Source organism: Lissotriton helveticus, chromosome 6 (genome assembly GCF_964261635.1).
Source record: "Lissotriton helveticus chromosome 6, aLisHel1.1, whole genome shotgun sequence".
NCBI classification, from domain to species: Eukaryota; Metazoa; Chordata; class Amphibia; order Caudata; family Salamandridae; genus Lissotriton; species Lissotriton helveticus.
In genome coordinates this window covers 1,146,784,668-1,146,807,395 of record NC_136067.1, presented here as the reverse complement: position 1 = coordinate 1,146,807,395, position 22,728 = coordinate 1,146,784,668, and the positions used below count along the sequence as shown (strand labels likewise).

General features: G+C 41.6%; 1 protein-coding gene across 1 annotated transcript in view; it reads left to right on the top strand.

Annotated features, from left to right (window-relative positions):
* The window catches only part of FRK (fyn related Src family tyrosine kinase), a 250,477-nt gene that overhangs the window by 117,139 nt on the left and 110,610 nt on the right, over positions 1-22,728 (top strand). Inside the window, exon 2 of the mRNA XM_078648805.1 lies at positions 16,643-16,764. Within this exon, the coding sequence (XP_078504931.1) occupies positions 16,643-16,764 (122 nt within the window). The remainder of the gene's footprint in view (positions 1-16,642; positions 16,765-22,728) is intronic.

Genomic DNA, 22,728 nt, shown 5'->3' with positions numbered 1-22,728 from the left:
AATGGAGTACAAAATTATGTTGCAGTGTTGACTAAATTATGCAGCAAAGAAAGGCTGCAGCATATTGTGTGGTACATTTACGGATAATTTATTATTTTGACTTTTGTACACATAATAACAGTCTCTGCAAAGCTTTTACCTCATTATTACCAGTTTAACATACAAGTGCAGCAGTGACAACAGTGACTAGTCAACCTTTGTAAAGGGCCTTCTACTTCACAGCAACACAAGTCATGTGTTTTGATCCATTTGAGCTACACATTTTTTTAGTTAGAACCATCAGATTATGCAACTGATGATGTATTATGTGGCAAATATGGCAGAGCTATAATTATTTGTAAAACATTTGCAAACTAGGATATTTTGCCATTCATGTTTGAACTTCCTCATGCAGTCTCTGTTGGGTGGTATTTCTAGACACCTACAGTGCTTGTGGAGAGACAAAGTATGAACTTGTCTAATAGTGATCGCAGAGAATATTAATCTGAAGGGGAGGAAATAACTGATTGAGATAATCCGAGGTCCTCTACCTATTTCTGACTCTACCACTGTTTGAGTTTCATAATTTCAGAATTGATACATTTGCAATTCTCATTGCTAACTAACTTGAGTAGTAATTTCACAAACTACAAATATAATAATTGTTTCTCATTCATCTGATATTGCTAAAAGCATCTGCAAAACCAACAGGTCTGTTTTTTTTAGGTGTATATATTCATTTTTGAGTGCTATGTGTAGACACAATAACAGGAAACCAGGAGGCAACTAAAGCTGGCTTCATTACACGTTGCGTGAAGCACATAAAAAATGTAGGACTACAATTTTGCATTGACAGAGGGTCACAGAATGATGTCATCAACAGTACTCCCCAACACGTCGGGTCTCCTGTCATAGAATTGAAACCCAAATTTTATGTTAGAAACGGTTAAAAAAAGAGAGAAGTGCTATTGAAAGAAACTGAATGGTCAGAGCCAACTTGGGGCTGGTTCTACTTATAAGCGTATTTGGGACATTCTGTGATTGAAAAAGTATCCCACATTGTAAATGTATTTTAATGTCATTAACACCTATATTAAACCTCAAATAAACGTGTATCCATTGGTTGTAATAAATAACGTTTGTTATAAGCTGTAACTGGTCAGTAAAATGCAAAACATACTAAAAGTTGGTATGTTTTGCTCTTTTTAGCCACACCCCTGCCTCCGCCCACTGACACAATCCTCTGTTATTCCCGCCTCCTGATGCTCCGCCCACAGTTCCCCTACTTTTTTCCCCCCACTTCGACCACTGGTTGTGGTAAATGTTTTCGAGTTATTCCATAAGGAGAGAGCTGAAGATTTAGATAACCTAGGAGGACAGAGACTTGTCCAGAAGTTTTAGCTCTCAAATCGAATCATAAAAGATGCGAGAGGAGTGAGGAAACGTTAAAGGGTTTGTGGTTAAAGCTGAAAAGAGAGAGTACGAGGACATGAGATGGCTTTCAATTAAAAGCCAAAGAACCACCCACCCACGCCGCAGGCCACAAGAAAAGCTGTTTGATAATCAAACCAGTTTGGCAGGTCACATCTTCTCATTGAGGGCCCGATTTACAGAATGAATTTATGACTAAATCCTAAACTTACTATTTGGTATTCACAGAATGCACTTACAACTTTCTGGATTCACAGAGTGAACTTACTACTTTTGGGATTCACAGAGTGAACTTACTACTTTCGGTATTCACAGAATAGATTTAAGACTACTAACTTTACGTCCGCACTCGGGCCGGAAATTCCAGCCCGGAGGCAGAGCTTGCAGCCCGGAGGCGGAGCTTCCGGCTCGGAGGTGGGGATTTAGCCATGGCTGAAATGTCCGCCTCTGGGCCGCAAGCCCCGCCTCCGGGCCGCAAACTCCGCCTTCGAGCCAGAAGCTCCGCCTCCGGCCGGAATTTCCGGGCCGAGTGCGGACGTAAAGTTAGTAGTCTTAAATCTATTCTGTGAATACCGAAAGTAGTAAGTTCATTCTGTGAATCCTGAAAGTAGTAAGTTCACTCTGTGAATCCCGAAAGTAGTAAGTGCATTCTGTGAATACCAAATAGTAGTAAGTTTAGGATTTAGTCTTAAGTTCATTCCTTGAATCGGGCCCTGAGTGCGGAAGAAGTCTAAGTCTCCTAAGACTCATCCTAGGGTTTTTATGAGACCACAGGAAGCTAGATGCTAATTTATCTCTTGGCTTGCTCACTTCACTAAATCCTGTGATCGTGGCCAATTACCCACTCTTGTTCCAGTTTCCTTTAAAATGTGAGTTCATAAAATAGGGTAATCCCTGTGTTGAACTCACAAAAATAAAGTTCTGAAGCCATTCTATTTTGGTGACCCTTTGATTAAACCATTGGGTTCGGCGGTGGCCAGACTGTAGGAGCGGTGACAGTGTCAGCAGTGGGTGCCTCTTCTGCATGGGGTGCACCTCCCTGTGTTTGAAAGATGATTACTTATAAAGTGGTACTTATTAGGGATATAACAAAAATACCAGTCCACGCACACTCTCGATGGGGGCTCTGGTTTTCCGCTGTTCTTCACCCTCTGTGGTGTGATCAGGCACTGTTCTGAGTGCCCATTTGTATTCGAGAACACAAGAAAAATATGTGGTTTAGTAGTTTTAACGTGAACTAAACATGGACCAGGCGAACTCCTAGTTTCCCCACTGAGCATATTGTGTGATCTTGGACAGATTACTCTATGCCTTAGTTTTCTTATCAGGCAAATTGTCTGTGCTTGTAAATCGTCTGAGAAACAGGTGTAACCCACTATGTAAACAACGGACCAGAAATTGCATGTAACCTTCTAGTTTATTTTGTTAGTCAGTCAAATATCTTTATTCGGTTTACGTGCAAACCATAAAAGCAAGAAAAAACAGTTTATATAAACAGTTGTAAGTACCTAATCCATTCAACACAATCAAGACTCATAAATACATATACAATCGATCAATAAAACCAATAAAAACAATTTCATTTTTGACACAATGTTAAAAAAGGAATGTACATGATATAATGTTAAATTAATTTCCTCAAGATTCTTACAGCTGCTGATAAAAAGTTAGCAATGTTAAAAGTTTCCCAGACATCAGTCAACATTTGCAAATGGAGAAGGGCTGGTCTCGCTTGCACAAAGCCCTTGTTGATTAGAATTGGGAGAATATAACGTTTCCTAATGACAATGAGGTGTTCACAGAAAAAGAGGAAATGTATGGTGTCTTGTTGCGAAAAATTATCGCAAGTAAAAGGGCCAAGGTCGTCTACCCTCTTCCAACCTTTCTGTTCACCAAGAAGAAAATGGAATAGATTAAGTCTGAATCTAGTCAATAAGAAACGATGATTGTTGTTTGTGACATAGCCTAGATACTGTTCCATGGATAGTGTTGTTTTACAAAGCTGGTGGGCCCTTACTGTCACCTTTACCAGCTCTCTCTCTTCCCTATCCATGGTGGCTATGCGCAGGTACATTTCCTTAGACCATTTTATATCTCCCTTCACTAGGGTTTCTGGGGAGTGATATAGTTCTGGTCGACCCAGCTTACCTGCGAGCTTCTGGATGCATTTGAGCCAGGGTATACTCAGCCCACGGTCGAGTGACATACAGTCTTTCAAGATGGTATGGTTAAGCACTAAGTCAGGATTTAACCAGGTAGCTATCCATTTCAATAGAGGTGCCACAGCAATAGCATCTTCAACAAAGCTGATTCCAAGCTCCTGATGGACAATGTAATTAGCTGGTGTCTTAGGGACAGATAAAAGGTTCTTTAAAAACCTTTCTTCAACCGTCTGTATGTTCTTAGTATTTTTTATGCCCCACAACTCGGCCCCATACATAGCTAATGAAATACACTTGGCTCTGTATATTTGGATAAGGGCCTTCATTGGCCTAGCTCCTAACTTTTTGGTAAAACCCAGTACAGCCAGGGTGGTAGTTTATTTTGTATTTTCTTTTAAAAGCTCCCAGAGCCGGAAGCCGGTGATAGGTGTGTGCGCGACTCAAACCCTACATTATTGTTTCCATAAAACAAGGCACTGCTCTTAAGTGAAATCAGGAGCGGGTTGCAGATGACCTGCGAGAGTGAACGTGGTCTAGTGAATGGTGAAGGAGGAGCTGCGATGGTTCTGTGCACCTTGTGCGTTCAGAGATGTTTGTCCATCCGTCGGAGTGCTGTGCATTAAAAAGTATAGGAACTGCACTTTTATCGACTTCCCAGGGTCCAAGGAGACAAAGAGGAGACCCCAGGGACGCCGCCTTATATAACCAAATTCAGGTACATTTCGGTTTTCAATCGTGTACCCATACGTCATTGGAAATCTGACCATCCAAGCGAGCCCCCCCAACTGAAGCTCGGTTTCATGGCGCAACTATGGTTCTGTGCACCTTGTGAGTTTTGGAGATGTCTGTGCAGCCGTCGAAGTTCTGTGCATTGTAAAGTATAGGAACTGCACTTTTAACGTTATGAAACCTCTGTTGGTTCATTCGGTCAGTGCTGATGTGCGGGTGTGTCACTAGAGAGCTAATCCTGATTGGTGCAGTGTTTAAGTTTATTTATTTTTGCATAGTTAACTAAAACCATTGCAATGTAACACTTGAAAGAGTAAAACATTTTAAATAGACATTCAAAATGATTTCCATCATCTTAGCTACCTTTTTAGTTGTTACAGTTAGTCAGATTAGTTAGTGATTGGTGCAGTGGGGAACAATGACGTGAGCACTGTTAGTGCTACGAGGTCCGAGCCTGCAGGGGTGGCTCCGCACCTCCACTAAGCTGCTAAGGCGGAAGAGCACCGCCCCACTACACTGTGAGCAGTTGAAAAAGGAAAAATAAAATGATAATAACAAACGTAATTATCATTTAATTTTTCCGTGTCTCTGCAGGTTAGGGGCAGGGCTGGCTCTTCCAAGAACAGGGGAGGAGTGGTAGGCACTCACTTAAGTGCTCAAGACTGACTCTCGGGCCGGCCAAACAGTCATGCGCATTTGCATGTTCTTCACCCAGGCTGTACTTCAGCTTGGGTGAAGAACATGCCCAGGCCCCAGTCCCTCTCTGAGCGCGGAACCACACCAGACCATAGCAGCGTCATGATTGGCAAGGGGAGTGTGGAAGCTTGGGTGCTTCCTCTTCCTCGTTCCTGCCCCTGACCGAGAGGCGGTAGCCGGCCTGTAGGTAAGTGCTTTTATTTTTTTTAATTTTCTTTTGTTTAATGGCCTGGCCACCCGGCCACCCCTGTTAAGTTGTGGCCACCACTGCCAGCCTGTGACAAAAAGGCACTGTGAATATCTATGCCATTATTTTAAATCTGCATTACATATAGTATTAGATAGGCTGCCACAAAATGAGCAAAAATTGTAGGCTTAAGATTTTTAAAAAGTGCTTCCAAAGCATAGATTTTGGCAATACAACTAGCTCAAACATTTGTCTACTTGACCATTGAGCGATACAAAAGCGGATGATGGACGGAGCGTTTGAGCAAATCAAACACTCACCCCCAGTCAACTGTTCTGGGTTTAATCCATCACCATTCTTTAGCTCACTCAGCCACCCCAGTTCAGACATGGCCATATGCAAATCAGTCTGACCCTGTGCCTCATGGGAACAGTCCAGCCCGAACTGCCAAGCCATGTCTTCCCTGGACTGGAAACAAGCATCCTGGGACCGGTTTCGGATTCATAATCCTCACCAGCCAGGCTATCTTGAATCCAGTGGCCAAGTGAGCAAGGGACTCCCATCTGACCATTGAAGCACACATTCCACAGCTCAGGTGGTAATACCGCTGCAATATCTCACAAAAAGAATACAACTTTGTCATCGGTAAGCTGCAAGTGACTCCATCAATTAAAGCCAATACCTGCTTCCAAGCAGCTTTTACATTTGCAGATTAACCAACTAAAAAGGGACGACCCGTGGTTTGCCTTGGCATTATATAGCTATGTACTTCCAGGTATAACCGTTATGGCACATAAGAATACTAAAATCTTAATACGTGGCAGTCGGCAACAAATTGTAACATATACCTCTTAGATTCAAATAAAACATATCTACTATGAGGGTTGTCCATCACCAGGGTTATACAGCCATTAACCAGCCATCACAACTAAACAGCCATGGAATAGACCTATCACATTGCTAGACAATTTGGAGGACTTTAATATAGTCCACCACTTCAGGTCCTAAATATCTGTACACTCTGATAGCTTGTTTCACAAAGACACTCCGACATGGCATGTTAGTAAAAATGTCAATCCCAGCAGATCTCTCCACTTCTCTATCTCTCTCCAACCATGCCTCAAAGCCACTACGTTTTTCACAGGAATGCCCTGGGGGCAGCACATTCCCCATAATGAGATGTATTTTCATTGTTTGCGCTTGCAACAATGAAAATGCGCCATTTCCATAATACGGGCCCTGTTGTACCTTTTTTTTTCCACGTGCTTTTCCACGCCTTTGGGTGTTTGTCCCAAAATCTGTATTAGGGGATTGAAATATGAATCTTCGAATACAATCATTAGTAATTGTAAAAGTGCAAATAGGGTACAATCATTTCTAATAGGCGGTTGGATATTTCGGACCCGATTCACAGGCGCATATAAGGGTATGTAAGAGAGTACTCGTGTAGTACTATTTGCCATTCTCATAAATGCCTTTGTGAATGGTTCCCATTTTTTTTTTTTGTTTAGTTCCATCATTGCTTCATGAACTCTTTTTGTTGTGTTCATGGACTGACACCAGCATCGTTAGCAGTACTAGAGGGCCCATATTACACGTAGGGTGCACTGGGAACATAGCATTCAGTGTGATAGGGTGCTCTGCCCTGGTCTGCACCATGGTGCACCTTTAACATGGTGCACATGGTGTAAACAAGGACAGTGCACCCTACCATACTGAATACTATGTTCCCAGGAAGCCATGTCTGAAATGGGGTGGCAGAGTGGGCTAAAGAATGGTGATGGATTAAACCCAGATCAGTTGACTGAGGGTGAGTGTTTGATTTGCTCAAGCGCTCCGTCCATCATCCCCTTTTGTATCGCTATGTTCCCAGGAAAGGCATGAACATGTACTTGAACTGGCAATATAGCATTACTGAAAGGCGGCCTGGCTGTTTGAATCGTTGATCTGATTTTCAATGTCAGACAACAATCCGACCTTTAGTTTTAAAGGGGACACAGAGATTCCCTTGCAGTCGGATGCTGTGAGTATATTGAGAGGGGTCGGGGTCCGTAGAACCATTGTGCTCTTCGAGGGTGCATTGACTGCGCATCCCCTCTATGTGGTAAAGTAAGTGCATCTCCTGATGGTTTTGTTTTCTCTGCCTGCATCTATAATGTGGTGTGGGCTCAAAGGCAGTGGGGCCTCTCGTTTGCCTGGAGCCATATCCCTAGGCAAAAAGGAGGGCACCCTCCTTGCGATGTGCTGGCGCATTTTTAGCACGTTTTTGGTGTACAGAAGTGGCCAACAATCATCTGCTGCCATTTCTGTAATACCAAAGGGCCTCATACCAAAGGGCTTCCATGATGCCAAAAACAGGCAGTTTCTATTATAAGGCCAAAATGGTCGGACCATATGGCTGTGATATAGCAGAGGCAGACAGACTCCCATTTTTATGCTACCTCAGCATCCACAGAAAATTGTGGGCATGTTTATAAATAGCACCAACTAGATGTTAAAGAGAATACACATCTGATGTTAATAAAGACACTTTGTTGTAGACCACACCAAGAAGCACTTGACAGGTAAAAAGGATTTCTGTACTTAGTTATTGTTAGACCTGTCAGTCTTAGAGTGGTCTTCCCCCAAACCTGTATTTGCCGAATTGTGTTTTGTTGACCTTAGGACTCCGTGAACCTTACCACTGCTAACAATGCTAAAGTGCTTGTGCACTCTCTTTAAAACATGGTAACATTGGCTTGTATTTAATTGGCACATTTTATTTACTTGTAAGTCCCTAGAAAAGTGGTACTACATGTACCCAGGGCATGTAAATTAATTGCTACTAATGGGGCTGCAGCACTTATTGTGCCACCCCCTTAAGTAGCCTCTTTAAACATGTCTCAGGTCTGCAATTGCAGCCTGTGTGAGCAGTTTTAAACCTGCTGGTATGAACCTTATGTCCGGCCTAAACCTTCTTTTTAAGTACATTTGTCACCCCTATGGTAGACCCTAAACAGTCTATATGGCAGGGTGCGGTGTATTTAAAACTCTTAAATCCATTTTTTACTACTGCAAGGCTTACCTCTCCCATAGGATAACATTGAGTTACCTTATTACATTTAATTAGTGATACATTTAATTTGAAAGCAGGTAGGAATGTCAAGCTTGGTCTCTAAAGAATTGTAATTTAAATAACCTTTTAATGGTAAAGTTGAATTTTAGGTCATAATCATGAAGGTGGCAATTTTAGAGAGTTGGCGTTTTTATTGTCTCAAACATTTGGTGCCTGCAGCCTTTATCCTCGGTCACATGACTAGGTGTAGCTGGCAGTTGGTATTTGTGTATTGCTCCCAGACGGTGAGACAAAGGAGGATAGGTGTTGGCAGGATAGGCCATCTCTAACTTAACGGGGGTATAGCTGTCCCCTACCACACTTACACATCACAAATACTCTACCTCAGCACACTCTCAAAGGGTTTCACACTAGTCTTTTGTGCCCCCAAGCGAGCTGTGGCCAGGGCAGGGAGGAAGGAAATCTCTGAACTTCAAGGCGGGCACCAGATCACTTCTGGACTTTTGCACTCTGCTAGGAAGGACTGCCCAGCTGTTAAAACTGCCCTGCTTCCTGACAAAGGACTGTTTTGCTGCCCAAGGCCTTCTGTTCTGCACTAGGACACTTCTGCTGCTTTGAGCTGCCCTGCTGAATCCTGACGAGTCGGTTGTCGGTGGACTTTGGATCCCGGCCGTGTGTGCAAGTGTGACCCCATTAGAAGGAGCTGTAGAAGTGTAATTTCTTCGCCCTGCCTTATTTTGCTGCGCTACGATTTTGACGTATTGTCACTCCATTCGTTTGGATTATTGGACACTACATGCCTGTGACTACTCTGTAGAAACTTGAGCATTAGATTGAGAGGATTTTTGCCTCTTTGCCCTCCCCCTGTGACTTGGACCCTGGCTACTGCAACCAGATAACTTTGGTTGGCACTTTTTGCTTATATAGTGCTTGATTTTCACAAAACCTTTAAAACTGTGTATCTCTGCTTCTACCAATTGGATTTTTGTTGTATCTGTGTCAAAAATGTTTGTAAATATTACTCTAGTTTTCTAAATTGGTGTGCAATTTTTCATGTGTTGTGTTTTAACTTCTATTGTTTGAAGTAAGTTCTTTTTCATGTGTTGTGTTTTCACTTTATTATTGTTTGAAGTGCTGCATAAATACTTTACACTTTGCCTCTAAGTTAAGCCTGACTGCTTTTATGCCAAGCTACCAGGACTTGAGCACAGTTCAATTTGTGGTTTGCTTGCGTTTCACCCGGACACGAATTGTGGTTGCTTCTTGAGTAGGCTTTCACTCCCCTCAACCAGTAACCCAATTTCCTACAGTTATCATTAGTAGTTAGTTACATAGTTATAACAAACAGTTACACACCACTAGGATCCTGCTCAGTCTCCTTCTGAATAGCTTCTCACTCTGTGGCTCGCTCCACATTCTACATAACTTCAGTCTGAAACAGCAGGCATAGAACAAATATACTCATACAAGATACTGTAGCACGACATAAGCACGCTATTAATGCATACATTCCATGAAGAATATTATCTGCTGCTGCCCAGGGGTTTCCAGTTCAGTCACTGTTTTCATTACTGCATGTGTTTAGCTTCTAGCACCTTACAATAAGTCCTGGTATTCAATAATTGTGTGTTTCCTGGAAACCTATTAAATATAATATTATCAGATATTTTATGACTTTACAAAGAGCCATCTCATCAAATGAGTGATTGAAGAGCCAGGCCCTGAACAAATGTAATCACACAACCCCATCCCGATATAAAACAGTTTCGCCTTGCTGGCCCACACCATCTTCAAAACCAACTGCATCATTTACAAAGCCATCACGGCCAGCACCCCCTTTTTTCTTGCAGACAAGCTCACCAACTCTAGTGGTTCTCAACACACCAACAGGAAGGACACCATCAGAATGCAAACCAAGAAGTATAAAAAAGAAAAAACAAGATAACAGACCTTCTTCATCTAAGCACCCAAAATCTGGAGCAACATCCCTCTATCTGTCTGGACTGCGCCAACCCTGTTCCAATTTAGGAAAGAGTTGAAGGCATACTTCTTTAAAGAACACAGCAACACATTAACAGCTTTTTACCAACTTCTCTCCTATTACCCATCGTCTTTGACCCTGTGTAGTGCTTGGGTGCCTTTTGCCTGGCTTTGTGCTATAGAAATAACACATACATACAAACATGCAATAGAGACAATTTCTGCATTTGGGAATGGCCTTCATGCTCTTCCTTAAATCTATTCATAATTAATAAGGCTAGCTAAGAGGAAGAATTTCAGTTAGAAAGTTTTAGGAGGCATCAAGAAATAGCACAGAGTGGTAGGTTCTTCGTTGCTTCTGCAAGCTCATGTAATGTGAATTACAAATAAGAGGAAAGAAAGTGTAATGGCTGGCTGGAGGACATTAAGTATTGTCTGACAGGAATTAATTGCTAGATGTACCATGTCATGGTGATGTTTAAATATTGGAAAAGGGATCCAGCTTGAGAAGGATCCAAACAATTAAGTAAAATACATTGTTGCATTCATTTCACCAAAATGTATACTTGGAAAACAAAAATGTGACCATCCAGGCTAGACAATATCCTGCACATGGCACATCAGACCCTAATTAGGCCTATTATAAGGGGCAGTGCTTTCATCAGGCCTTTGATTCACTATTGATGCTGTACAATGAGTGGGCAAGATAGACTCCGGTACAAAATGTCATGCATATGTGATGCAGGTAACGTGATGCAACGAGACTTAGAATGTTAATATTTACCTGGAAAGATGTCAGAGCAATATATGAGAGATATGTAATGGGCAATAAAGTTTATTTAAGAAAAAAATCCAGTCTTTATTTCACCTCACAAGTCCACTAGGATAAGAGGCAGAGCAACCAACACATTTAGAGATGAGGCAACCTAGGGCAGCCTTGAAAATGGGATCTGCCTGGGAGAAATACTTTTTTGCAGATCTGATGGCACTGCACAGTGGGTATCTTGTCTGCCAGATGATGCAGTGAGATGTTGGCTGCTTTCTCTGGACAAATTAGGGAATTCCCCAGTGGATAAGGTTCCTGGCTTGTGTGGCCTCTTTAGAGAACTAGAACTTAGCACGGTGGAGAGGAAGGTTACTTACCATTTCAAAGCCACCCCTTCCATCCACCCCTAAATTGGGTAGTGGGATCTGCCACCCGGCTCAAATCATTGAGTCGAGGCATAGAAATGGGGAGAGGGTCACCACCAGAACTTGTCGGGTCATATCGACCGATTTCATTGCTAAATGCCGACAACAAAATATACTCTAAAATATTAGCCAATCGGCTTTCGGACTGTATTACCCCCTTAGTATCACGGCACCAACACGGATTCATCCCAGAAGGGGGACGGTAGAACATGTCAATAAAGTTATATCTTTATTTGATACTGCCTCTGTGTATAAGAACGACCTAGCGCTAATTCTGTTAGACGCAGAAAAAGCGTTTGACCGTGTGCAGTGGGGTTACCTTTGGGAATTAATGGAAAAAAATGAGCTTTGGGCCAAAATTTATTAGAGCAATACAATCTCTATATATTTATTAGAGCAATACAATCTCAATATATACATCCTGTGGCAAAGATATCAGTTATGGGTCAACTCTCTGAAAATGTCATCATATCACGCGGTACACGACAAGGCTGTCCTTGCTCTCCCCTTTTATTTGCCCTTTATATTAATCCCTTAATTGAGTTACTGAGTCGGAATATTTTGATTCCTCCGTATAAAGTTCAGGATTATTTTTTTTCAGTTTTTGCATACGCTGACGTCATTGCAGTGGCTACAACTAACCCTGTAACTGCAATAAAGGAAATAGAGCGGTTAGCGAAGGTATTTGGTTTTATAACTGGGTATAAATTGAACGAGTCAAAAACCCAAATTCTCTGTTCTGATACGCTTAAATGGCAAGACAGGAGGGTGGTTAAAGAAGCAACATATCTAGGTATTTTAATCAGGGCAAACATGATGGAATTAGTTCAAGCCAATTGGAATATTTTAATGGTAAAAGTTACGTCATCTCTGGACAGATGGGAGAGGCTGTACTTAACGATTATTGGACGTTCCAATGTTATAAAAATGAATATACTGCCAAAGGTTTTGTACTTATTTAGATGTATACCTTTAGAAATCACTAAAGATAAAATACAGGCGTTACAATCCAAATGTGGGAAATTTTTATGGAGCCCTGGGAGACCTAGAAGGGCAATGAATTACATGACACTTCCAGTTCTAAGGGGAGGGATGGGTGTACCTGACTTTTTTCTTTATTATATAACTTGCTTTTTACTGAAAATGAAGGTCTTGATAACAGGAGAGCATGAAAGTGATGATGCTAATGCGCCAAATATCTTTGTTATACAGTTAGGGTTATATGCAGAGCATATCCTAGTTAAAGAAATTGATGGGAGTTATTTTAAGCGAACAAGGTTTAAGGTAACCATGGGGGCATTCAAGGTCTGGAAATGGTTTATAAATAATATGGGACTAGCAAGAGTATCATATTATACTCCGCTCAATGCACATAGGATTCTACCTGGGATTTTTTCTGATGCAATGACCAGCATGTGGCAGCAGAAAGGTATCAAGATTTTAGGACATATTGTTAATGAGAATGGGATTTGTAAATCTTTTGCAGAGATCAAGGAGAAATACTCATTGCCCAGATGGTATTTTTTTAAGTACCTACAAATTCGTGATTACTTAAATCAGAGGGGTACGAAATGTATTCAACATCAAGTCATTGAAGGAATTAATAGATCGGTTAAAATGGGAGTGATTTACCAATCCTTGGTCTCTGCCAAGAAAGATGACGTTAAGAAAGTGCAATTGAAATGGAGAGAATCTTTAGGAGATTTAGAAATTGACGTAGAGGATCTTTTAATTTTGTCAAAGGAGTCGCTCATGTCAGCAAATTTGAAAGCTCAGTTCTTTAAATCTTTATATGATTTATATTACACGCCTAAGCGAATGGCAAAATGGGGAGCCGGAAATGATGGTAAATGTTTTCGATGTGGGGATGAGGATGCTGGGGCAATACATATTTTTTATAGCTGTGATAAGCTGCGGGGGTTTATTGAGCACTTGGAAAAATGTATTTCTTTGGTGATTAAAACAACGGTTGTTATCTCCCCAGCAATGATGTTGTTAGGTAAAATTCAAAAAGATAATAATTTGGAAACACTTTTTCAATCTAGGCATTTCATATTCTTTGCTATGACTGTTGCACGTCTATGTATAGCCATGGAGTGGCTACAGGAAAAACCGCAGGACTTTCATCAATGGCGTGTTAAAATGCTGAGCTTATATACTTTGGAGTGGAGTTTATTTTCAATTAAAGGATCAAGGAAAAAGAGACTGGGTTTTAAAATTTGGAGCGCATTTCGGGACTATTATGAATCTTGAGTTTCTGATCAATATGATTTACATTAGTTTGTGATTTTGTTTAAAGCTTTGCTGTGCTAAGAACAATAACATAAAAAAAAATTAAAAAAAGAAATGGGGAGAGGGTGAAGCTACCACTATCTGATAACGTCTTTTCTGTAATCCCCCTTACACCCAAAATGAAGTCGAAAATGAGTGATCCAATGTGTAAACAAGGGTATTTGTTTACTCCAGCATTCCTTCAAAGTTTAAATATCGCCTTGTATGTATATTGACACCACAATACCAACATATCGCCAAGATAATTAGAAGTGGAGTTAAGTATACTTTTCCAAGCATGCATTACCTTAGCAGTCAATATTGTGGTGTTGAAATATTTGTAAGTCGATATTCTTTCAAACACACAAAATTAAATGAAAGGAACTTATAAAGCGCAACAGCTGCTCCAAAGAGTCTGTGGTCACTAAAGATTGATGAGGGGTGGAATAGACTGTATTTGAGCAAAAAATACCTTTCTTGAGCTTCCTTCAAAATACAGCTTCTGAAGCTAAAGAGAAAAGCTTCAGAGGAAAGCTGTTCCTGCCTTCCAAGAGAGTCTCCTAACCAGTTAGTAAGGAATGTCCAGATAAATAACAATGGGATAGTCTAGACTCGCGGTTATTATGGCATGGACAACTGTCTTCAGGGCAGATAACGGAAGGAAGTGCAAACATTTCTTACGTCTCCGTATCTGCATATGGGAAAAAGCCTTTTGGGATGTATCATCCCGAAAGGCCATTGCAAAATAGAGAATCGCAACATTTGTGATTCTCTATTTTGCTAATGCAATTAAGAAATTGCAAATTGTGATTCCTTAAATGCAATTCTGAAAGCACCAGAAATTTGCTATTTGGCCTTGAGGAATCGCAAATTACCACCAACTTCAAGTTGGTGGTAATTTGCGATTTTCTAGAAAAAAACACTTTTTCCCTTTTCTCAAAGTGCCATATGGCGCACATACATGCCCTTGGGGCATGTATGTGCGCAACATGTGCACACATGCACATTGCAGAGGTGTAACAGGGTGTCCTTTTGGCACCCTTGCACCCTTGAAATTGCATTTGCAAATTGCGATTGCCTATTTGGTAATCGCAAATTACGAATACCTTCCTATTCATTCCTATGGGCCTCTAGGCCCCTAGGAATAATTGGGAAGGTATTCCTTAATTGCGATTCGCAATTAAGGAATTTTTATGATACGCACAATTTTTTGTAACTCCTTCATACATTGCATTTTACGATTCTCAAATTGCGAATCACTAAAAATCGCAATTTGAGAATCGCAAAAATCTTTTTTGATACATATGCCCCTTTATGTTTTTTCAAAATCTTTATTTGCGATAGCGCTGTTGCCTGTGGGAAAAGCAAAGGCACAGTCTGCAAGATAAGGACAAGGCGGCACAGATGTGAATGTCCACAAGCAGCCCGCCATGAATGTCACACTCGTTGCTTGTGGAATGTGCGGTGATTTTTTTTTTTTTTTTTTTTTTTTTATTTAAAACTTTTTATTAAAATATATAAAACAGTGTGATGCATTGTTCGCGTGTCAAAATTATTTTTAAATCGAGCAATGGCTTTTTGCTGTGTCTGGTGGTGACTATTGCCCAATGTTCACTTCGTAACGAAGTGCTTATTCCATACGTGTTTCATGAATTCCTGGAAGTCTCGGCCCATGATTTGAAATGTTTGCATGAAATAAACACGTGTTTTAAATGATTTCATGCTTGCATGATTGCTGATTACCCGATAGGCATAATATAGTGTACTCACTAGGGAGCTGTAAACACACTTACTTGGATTCAGCCTGTTCCCACACAGTGTATGTTTTAAAGTACATTTGTCGCTTTTTAGGTTTTGTTTGATGCAAGCCCAGTGTATTGATTGAACCAAAATGATGAGATGTGTGCAGACTGTTATACTGAAACTCGGAGAATATGCCTTCCCATCACGCCTTTTCCAGAAAGTGTATTAACATTTGAAGAAAGAGATGAAGCTTTGTTGCGTGACTAAAATTTGAAGAAAAACAATATTTTCAAAGAACGTTGCTTTTGTCAGGTAGACGAATTTCGAGCAGCATGAGAACGAGATTTGAAGCTGAACTCCCGTCATAAAAAAAGGCTTGCGAAATCTTTGTTCAGGTGTTTCAGTGCATTAACTGTGGTGGCCTCTGCCTTGTACGGATGTGCACGTGTTATTCATTTCACCTAACTGGTGACGTGTCTGGTTGGCCAAAGGCACCTGCAGGTGTGTAATCAGGAGGGCACAGGTTGGCATTGCATTGCAACAAGCCTCTTTGACCTTTCATCCTTATGATGTTGGGTATATTGCTTCCTGCTGCACATTCATATCAGGCTATGTTAATGTTTCCCCCTACACCAACAACGCACAATATACAAAACCCATGGCATTATGTAATTGTCTACTGCCTGTCCCATAAATAAATACAATTATTTTATTACATGCTGAATATAAAGTTGAATTTTTGCTTTCTTCAAAAAATAATTATTGATTTATACGTCTCTTCCAATAAAATACTTCCGTGTATTTAAATAAGAGTTTTGCTACAACATTTTATTTAACAGAAGCAGCACTTGAAATACTTATAAATAAGAAAAAAACTACTACCAAAACATATTTAAAACTTAAAACACACAAACTTTCAAACTAACATTCACACAAGCTTACAGAAAAACACATGGCTTCTAACATATTATTTTCCATTATAATGACAACTACACAGATCACACATATTAAAGGCACGACTCATTGGCTTTACCACTGCTTGTTTCATACCTACCTGTTTTACCCAATACATAGTAATTGGCACTTTCAGCCCAGGACGCTTGTGAATAGGACTACAGAGCACGGCTGTTTCTACAAATCAGCAAAATTAGGGGATTATGCAGTAAAGTATGAATTTTAGATTTTCAAACTAGTATTGATACCTGTTCTTCTCTCCAGGTGGTATTTTGGTCCCCTCAAACGGACGGATGCGGAAAAAAAGCTGTCGCTTGCTGGAAGTAAGAGTGGGACATTCCTGATCCGGGAAAGCGAAACCCAGAAGGGCGACTTCTCACTTTCAGGTATTAACTTTGTAATTGGCAGCGAAAGAACTCTGTGTGATGAAACAGGTTATTACTTGGAAGTCACGATCTGTGCTCTAGTACAGGGGTTCTATCGTACGCTCTTGGGTTGTATGTTATATATGTTCTATATCCATTCAGGGTCGGCTCTAGGGCAGTGCGACCTGTGCGACCGCACCGGGTTCTTTCTGACTTCGGATGGGGCGTTGTTTGCAAGTATTTTGTGGTTGTAAAAGCACCTGCTGCCGCATTCCTTGACTCCAGAAGATTTCAAGCAACAATATAAACGTCAAGATAACTCCAGTGATCAATGTTCTTCCTGGAGAGGGATCACAGTTGTGTCTAGTGGAAGTTTTGACTCATCATAAGGTAGCCCAGATCGTTAATAGGTCAGCTCCAAAGGACGTGTACCATTCGGATCACAAAGTGCATATAATGTAAATAGGGCAGTGTATTATTGCTTTTGTCTGAGAGATCCTTTGTTTCTTGCAGTGTATAAGTTATAATCCCGACATAGAAGGACGTAAACTATTAACTGTTATCACAGAGCTGCATGCAAACTGCATGATTGTAGATTAAGTCCTTTTTTTTTTCTTGTCCTCATTTTCCTCTCTTCACCCTTCTCTCTTACGGTTGCGCCTCAGGGTGTTTTCATCTCATATAATAGGAAATTCTTTTACCCTTTTGGAGGGGAGTACACTCCCTTAACTAGACTTCGTAGAGCAAAATTTCCACAGAGATTTCAGAGAAGCTTAATCATGGGACTTACTAACACCCTTACCTTAAATTTTTCACCCATACCCTTCACCCATAATGATTTAAAAAGGGGGTCCAGAATTTATATCTCTTCTCATGCTGGCCACTCATATCCAACTTTGCCACCGCCCTCATAGCCCTAATCCAAGCTAAGCTTGTCGGGGAATCAGCAGAGACCCATAGCTTACATATTTCCCTTCGGGCCAACAGAATAGCATAGAACACCAACTTAGCATTATCATCCACGCCCCTGACTTGAATATCTATCCTGCCAGTGATGACAAGTTCAGGGCTTACCTCGAAATCCTGGGTCAGTACCGTAGACAAGCATATACTCACATCTCCCCAGAAACCTTTTATCGCCGGGCATGTAACAAACATGTGCATATCGTCCTCATTTGGGCTGGTACATTTAGGGCATCTCACCAACCCACCGTTTTTGAATTTAGCCAGCTTCTTTGGAGACCAATACGCCCTGTGGAGAGTGAACAAGTGGTTCCTTCTTAAATTCGCAGGTTTTACCACCTTATATAGAATCAACATAGTTACTTGCCAGTAGTCTTCTGTAGCAATCCTTGGCAAGCACTCTCCCCACAGGCGATCCGGCAATGTAAATGGTCCGTCCTCCATTTCAATAATTGCCCAGTACCAGCTCGCCACTTCTTTCTTTATCGGGGCCTCTTCCGCCAGCTTCTCCTCGAACTCATTATATACCCCTATTAGATTATCTTTCCCCACCGCCCAGCTTTGTATCTGGAGGTATTTACATTTCGAAAAGTGGTTCCCCCATTTTTGTTCGCAATATGACCACGGCAATAAACTCCGGTCCATAAAAAGATCCCCCCAGCATTGAGGACCTTCTACTCTTAACCCTCTTGCCAACGCATCCTCTGTCCAGCTTGGAGCACCTGGTGACTCCCAAATCGGTGCTCTAGCGCTAAAGTATGGTATTCTTGTGGCCCTCCTGATTCTATAAAAGAGCATTGCCAAATCCTTCAAAATTTTCAGTCTCACTTTTTTGAAGTATTTTGGGTCCGAAAATTTGTACATAAACCCATTTTGTTTAATATTCTCGGCTCTTAGCATCACAGATAATAGTTCCCCGACCACCGAACTTCCTGGAGTTCCCAAAAGCATTCTGCAATTTTTGAGCACAAAGGCCCAAGCATATATCTGAAAGTCCGGTGCAGCCAATCCTCCTTTCAAAAGTTTTCTCCTGATTTTCTTCCAGGACAAGCGCGATCCCTTGGCCGCCCAAATAAAAGACCCAATCTCACTCTGCAATCGTGCAAAACCCTCTTTCTCAAACATAAGAGGTAACGTGTCAAATAAGAAGGTTATCTTAGGCAGCGCCATCATTTTCACAAGATTCACCCGTCCGTAGAGCGTTAAAGGCAGGTGGGCCCACCCCCTCAAGGCCAGAGATATTTCCTTCCTAACTTCAGCAAAGTTGACCTTAGTGATGTCTTTTAGATTAAGTCCTTTTGATGTATTCCACCCATCTTTCATTATCCTAATGTTGGAAAAGGATTCATATGGATAGAAATCAATTCTGATTTTTAAAGAGAAGCCCCATCCGTGGTGTTACGTTTTAAATTCTGAGTTTGTGCTTCTCCAGACCAAGCACTCTGAAACTATCCTTCCTACCAATATGGATCTCATGTGACTCCTACACCTGTAAGTCCTCTGTCTTATGTAGCATTTCCTATACACTGATTTACACACCTGTCTCTGTGTAATGTGTGTGTGATGTAAAGTGCTCTGGCACCCTATACAGGCATGAGTGGCTTATACCTGTGATTGGTGTACCTTTTTAGCTGTGAGCACTCCTGAGTACCCATGAGTATCACATATATCATCGAGTACATTCATGCATTTACATTTATGCATATTTAAATGAAACTCTGAATTGCATGTTTTGTACCTCCACGAGGAAAATATGTTTTCCAGTATAATGTCCTCTTACTACACCCCCACCAATTTTGTGGGTTCTCTTTCTGAAAATCATTTCCAGTCTGCAATCGTACTCCTACCCTTGACCGTAATATATCTCCAACCATATAACGGGTGGAATGTGCTTGCAATCGTTTGTCTATGCTCAGAAGCTTGCAAGCTTGGGGGTGTTATCTGCTTTGGCAGTTCACTCAGCTCTGAAGTGGTCATGACTCAACTGTGTGCTCTGATTTGTTCACACAGACATTTCTGCCCTACCAGCTGATTTTTAAGTGTGCATAAATCCATGTACATGCTCAAATTCATATTTTGTAAATTGCTGAATTTTCAGTCTTACGGGGTGTTATTTTCGCACCTAAGTGTTGTCCTGGCATGCTGACAACTTTGTGGATGGTGACCCATCCCAATTTCATTATTGCCTAGCAAAGTTGTGCACATTGTGATGTCCAATCCAAAGTAATTTAAGGATATGGTGTGAGAATATTGTGAGAATCCAAAGTTTGTGTGAGTCTGTGGCAACGATACTGTGCAGATACTCACGCCCTAATGCACAAATGTCTGTTATCCTTTTGCGCTCCCTTATTCTTGCAAATGTAAAACGCTTAATCCAGTTATTGCTGGTATTTGTTATAAGAATGTGACTCAAGCATAACAGATCGGAGAGCAAAGCAACCTACTAGATGTAAGGCACTATCTTTCTTTGACTTTTATAAGGATGAAGCTTGGTGCTTTGCGGTTTACCCAACTAACAAGAAACAACTAATTGAATAAACACTCAAGTCTAACAAGAAAAGATAAATGGTATGTGTCCTAAGTTAATATGACCAGTCTGCAGTTTAGGTCTAGTAGTACCTTAGATAGTGTATAGTAGAAGAACTGTAGCAAAGAACATTAAAAGAGGGCCTTGCCTTCCATTTTAGCGCTTCGCAGTTAGTGCAAGGCCTCATGGTACAATGTGGCAGGACCGAGGTTGGGAGATTATGACAGGAGAATGGGGGGGTGAGGATGGCAGTGCCATGCCTAAGAAAAGCCACTCTAAACCCTCTAAATATCAGCACCGCTTGCAGGGCTTGTGGAAGTGGTTTCTTGGGATCTACCCATCTGAGTAATTTAGAGTCCCAGGATTTTTGCCACCAAGCAAGCAGCATGTAGCTGCTTCGAAATATTTTATGCATCCCACTTTTTAGCATGCGCAAAGCTTGATTAAAGCCTAGAAATGGTGCTTCTCGCAGTTGCCTGGGATCAGCAAGGGGCGTATTGTGCATATTGAGTAGTCCCCATGACTGTATGGTGGGAGCTGCACAGAGTAGCATGGGGTATGTCCTGAGGCCTGGATGGAGTTGGTGTGGCCTTGCAGAATGTGTGAAGTGGTGCCACATTCTAAGGACTTCTCCACCCCCCCCCCCCTCTCGGGCCTCATTGAGATTTGGCTAGGACCAGGACACTGGTTGCAACACTGATCATTGGCCATGGCTGCTTAGCTAAGCCATGCAGCTCACACCTCTCTCCGTAGTCCTTTTAACATTTCAATATACTATTCTAAAATTACCATTGGCCATGATGGAATGATAAACCAAAACTGTCAAAATAGCTGCTGGCCCGTCATGAAGCATGCACATGCATGGTGGCAATCTTTAATTATTTTTTTCTCAAAAACAAAAAACATTCCAAGATGTGATTTTGCAAATCGTAATGCTTGTGATCACACAAAAAAGGCTGTACTTTCCACGGCATAATTTTGCAAATTGTAGTGTTTGCAAACACAAAAGAGCTTTGCACATCTGGCCTAAACCTCTTACTTAAATCTGTCTCTCAAAGTTTGCTAAATCCTCTCCCCATCTTGATGTAAATCAAATTTGTTAACCTCTGTTGTAATGTTAAGGGTCCTCAAACTGAACAGTCCAGGGGCCGTATTACCGATGACTGTGCCAGCGCTTATTGTCGCTGTGCACCCGAGTATGTCTGTGTTTATGTGCATTTGCGTCTGTGCGCTAATACAATATGCGCACAGACGCAAACGCAAATAAACACAGAGTTCATAGTCTGTGCCAACATCATGACAGCCAATCCTCTGTAATGCCGTTGGGCGCATACTCTGGCACACGGCGACAATTCAGAAAGGCGTTAAAAACCTACCTCTTCCCCAGGACAGGCTAAGTTGCTGAATCTGCTGGTTCACTGTTCAAGCGCCAGGATGCCCTTGGCGGTGACAGGTTGCGCTATATAAATATACCACAATACAATACAATTAGCGCTGGCGCAGTCATCGGTAATACGGCCCCAGGTGCTCTGTATAAATGAACAATTAAATACAACTGTCTGAAAATATTAATTTGTCTAGTGGGCCAATGCGTATACTTGAGCAATATTGCCTGGTCACCAGTGCAAAATATCCCAGTCAATAGTGCAATGTATATAATCTGACCCCCGGAGTCTACATTTTTATGAAAGCTATTAATACGGTTTTTAAGCTTGTATGTTCCACTCACTATTGTATTCAGCAATACTTCCTAGTTTCCTTTATGTGCTCCCTGAAGTGACCATTGGACACCTTCTAAACACAACAGAAAGCACTAACAAATAAACAACACAGCAATAATCATTTCTTCGTATAACACCTTACTGGAGTTGTTCAATATAATGGTTTTTCCAGATTCCTCTCGGTTTTAAACTACATTTTAAGGGCCTTCGTGATGTTTGTGATGATACAACTAACCATGAAACGACAAGTCATCGCAGTTGCCTCCTTCTGCTTCCACACACTTCGCATGCTCCGAAGAATTATCAGATGGACCTCAATTAATACCAGAAAGACCCATCACCCAGGCCCTCATCATCAGCCGCCAGCATGCCCACCCAGCTCCTCACATGACTCCAGACAATACAGAACTCTGCAGCCGACTCATCTTGCACCTCCCCAAATTAACTTGCATTGTCCCCTACCTGAGAGACCTCCACTGTCTCCCCATCCAGAATAGATGCCAGTTCAAGATCCTCACACATACCTACAAAGTCCTCCACGGCCTATTACCTGTCCACCTCAACCATTGACTGAACTTCCACCAACCCGCTAGACGCCTGCGCTCCTCTTCACTTGCCCTCGCACACACCACCTACATCATTGCAACCGCACGGGTGGTCGCTCCTAATCCTACATCCCTGCCAAGACCTGGAACGACCTTCCCCACCAGCTCCATACAGCCCCCTCACTGGCAGACTTCAGAAAGTGACTCAAGACCTGGTTCTTCAATGGAG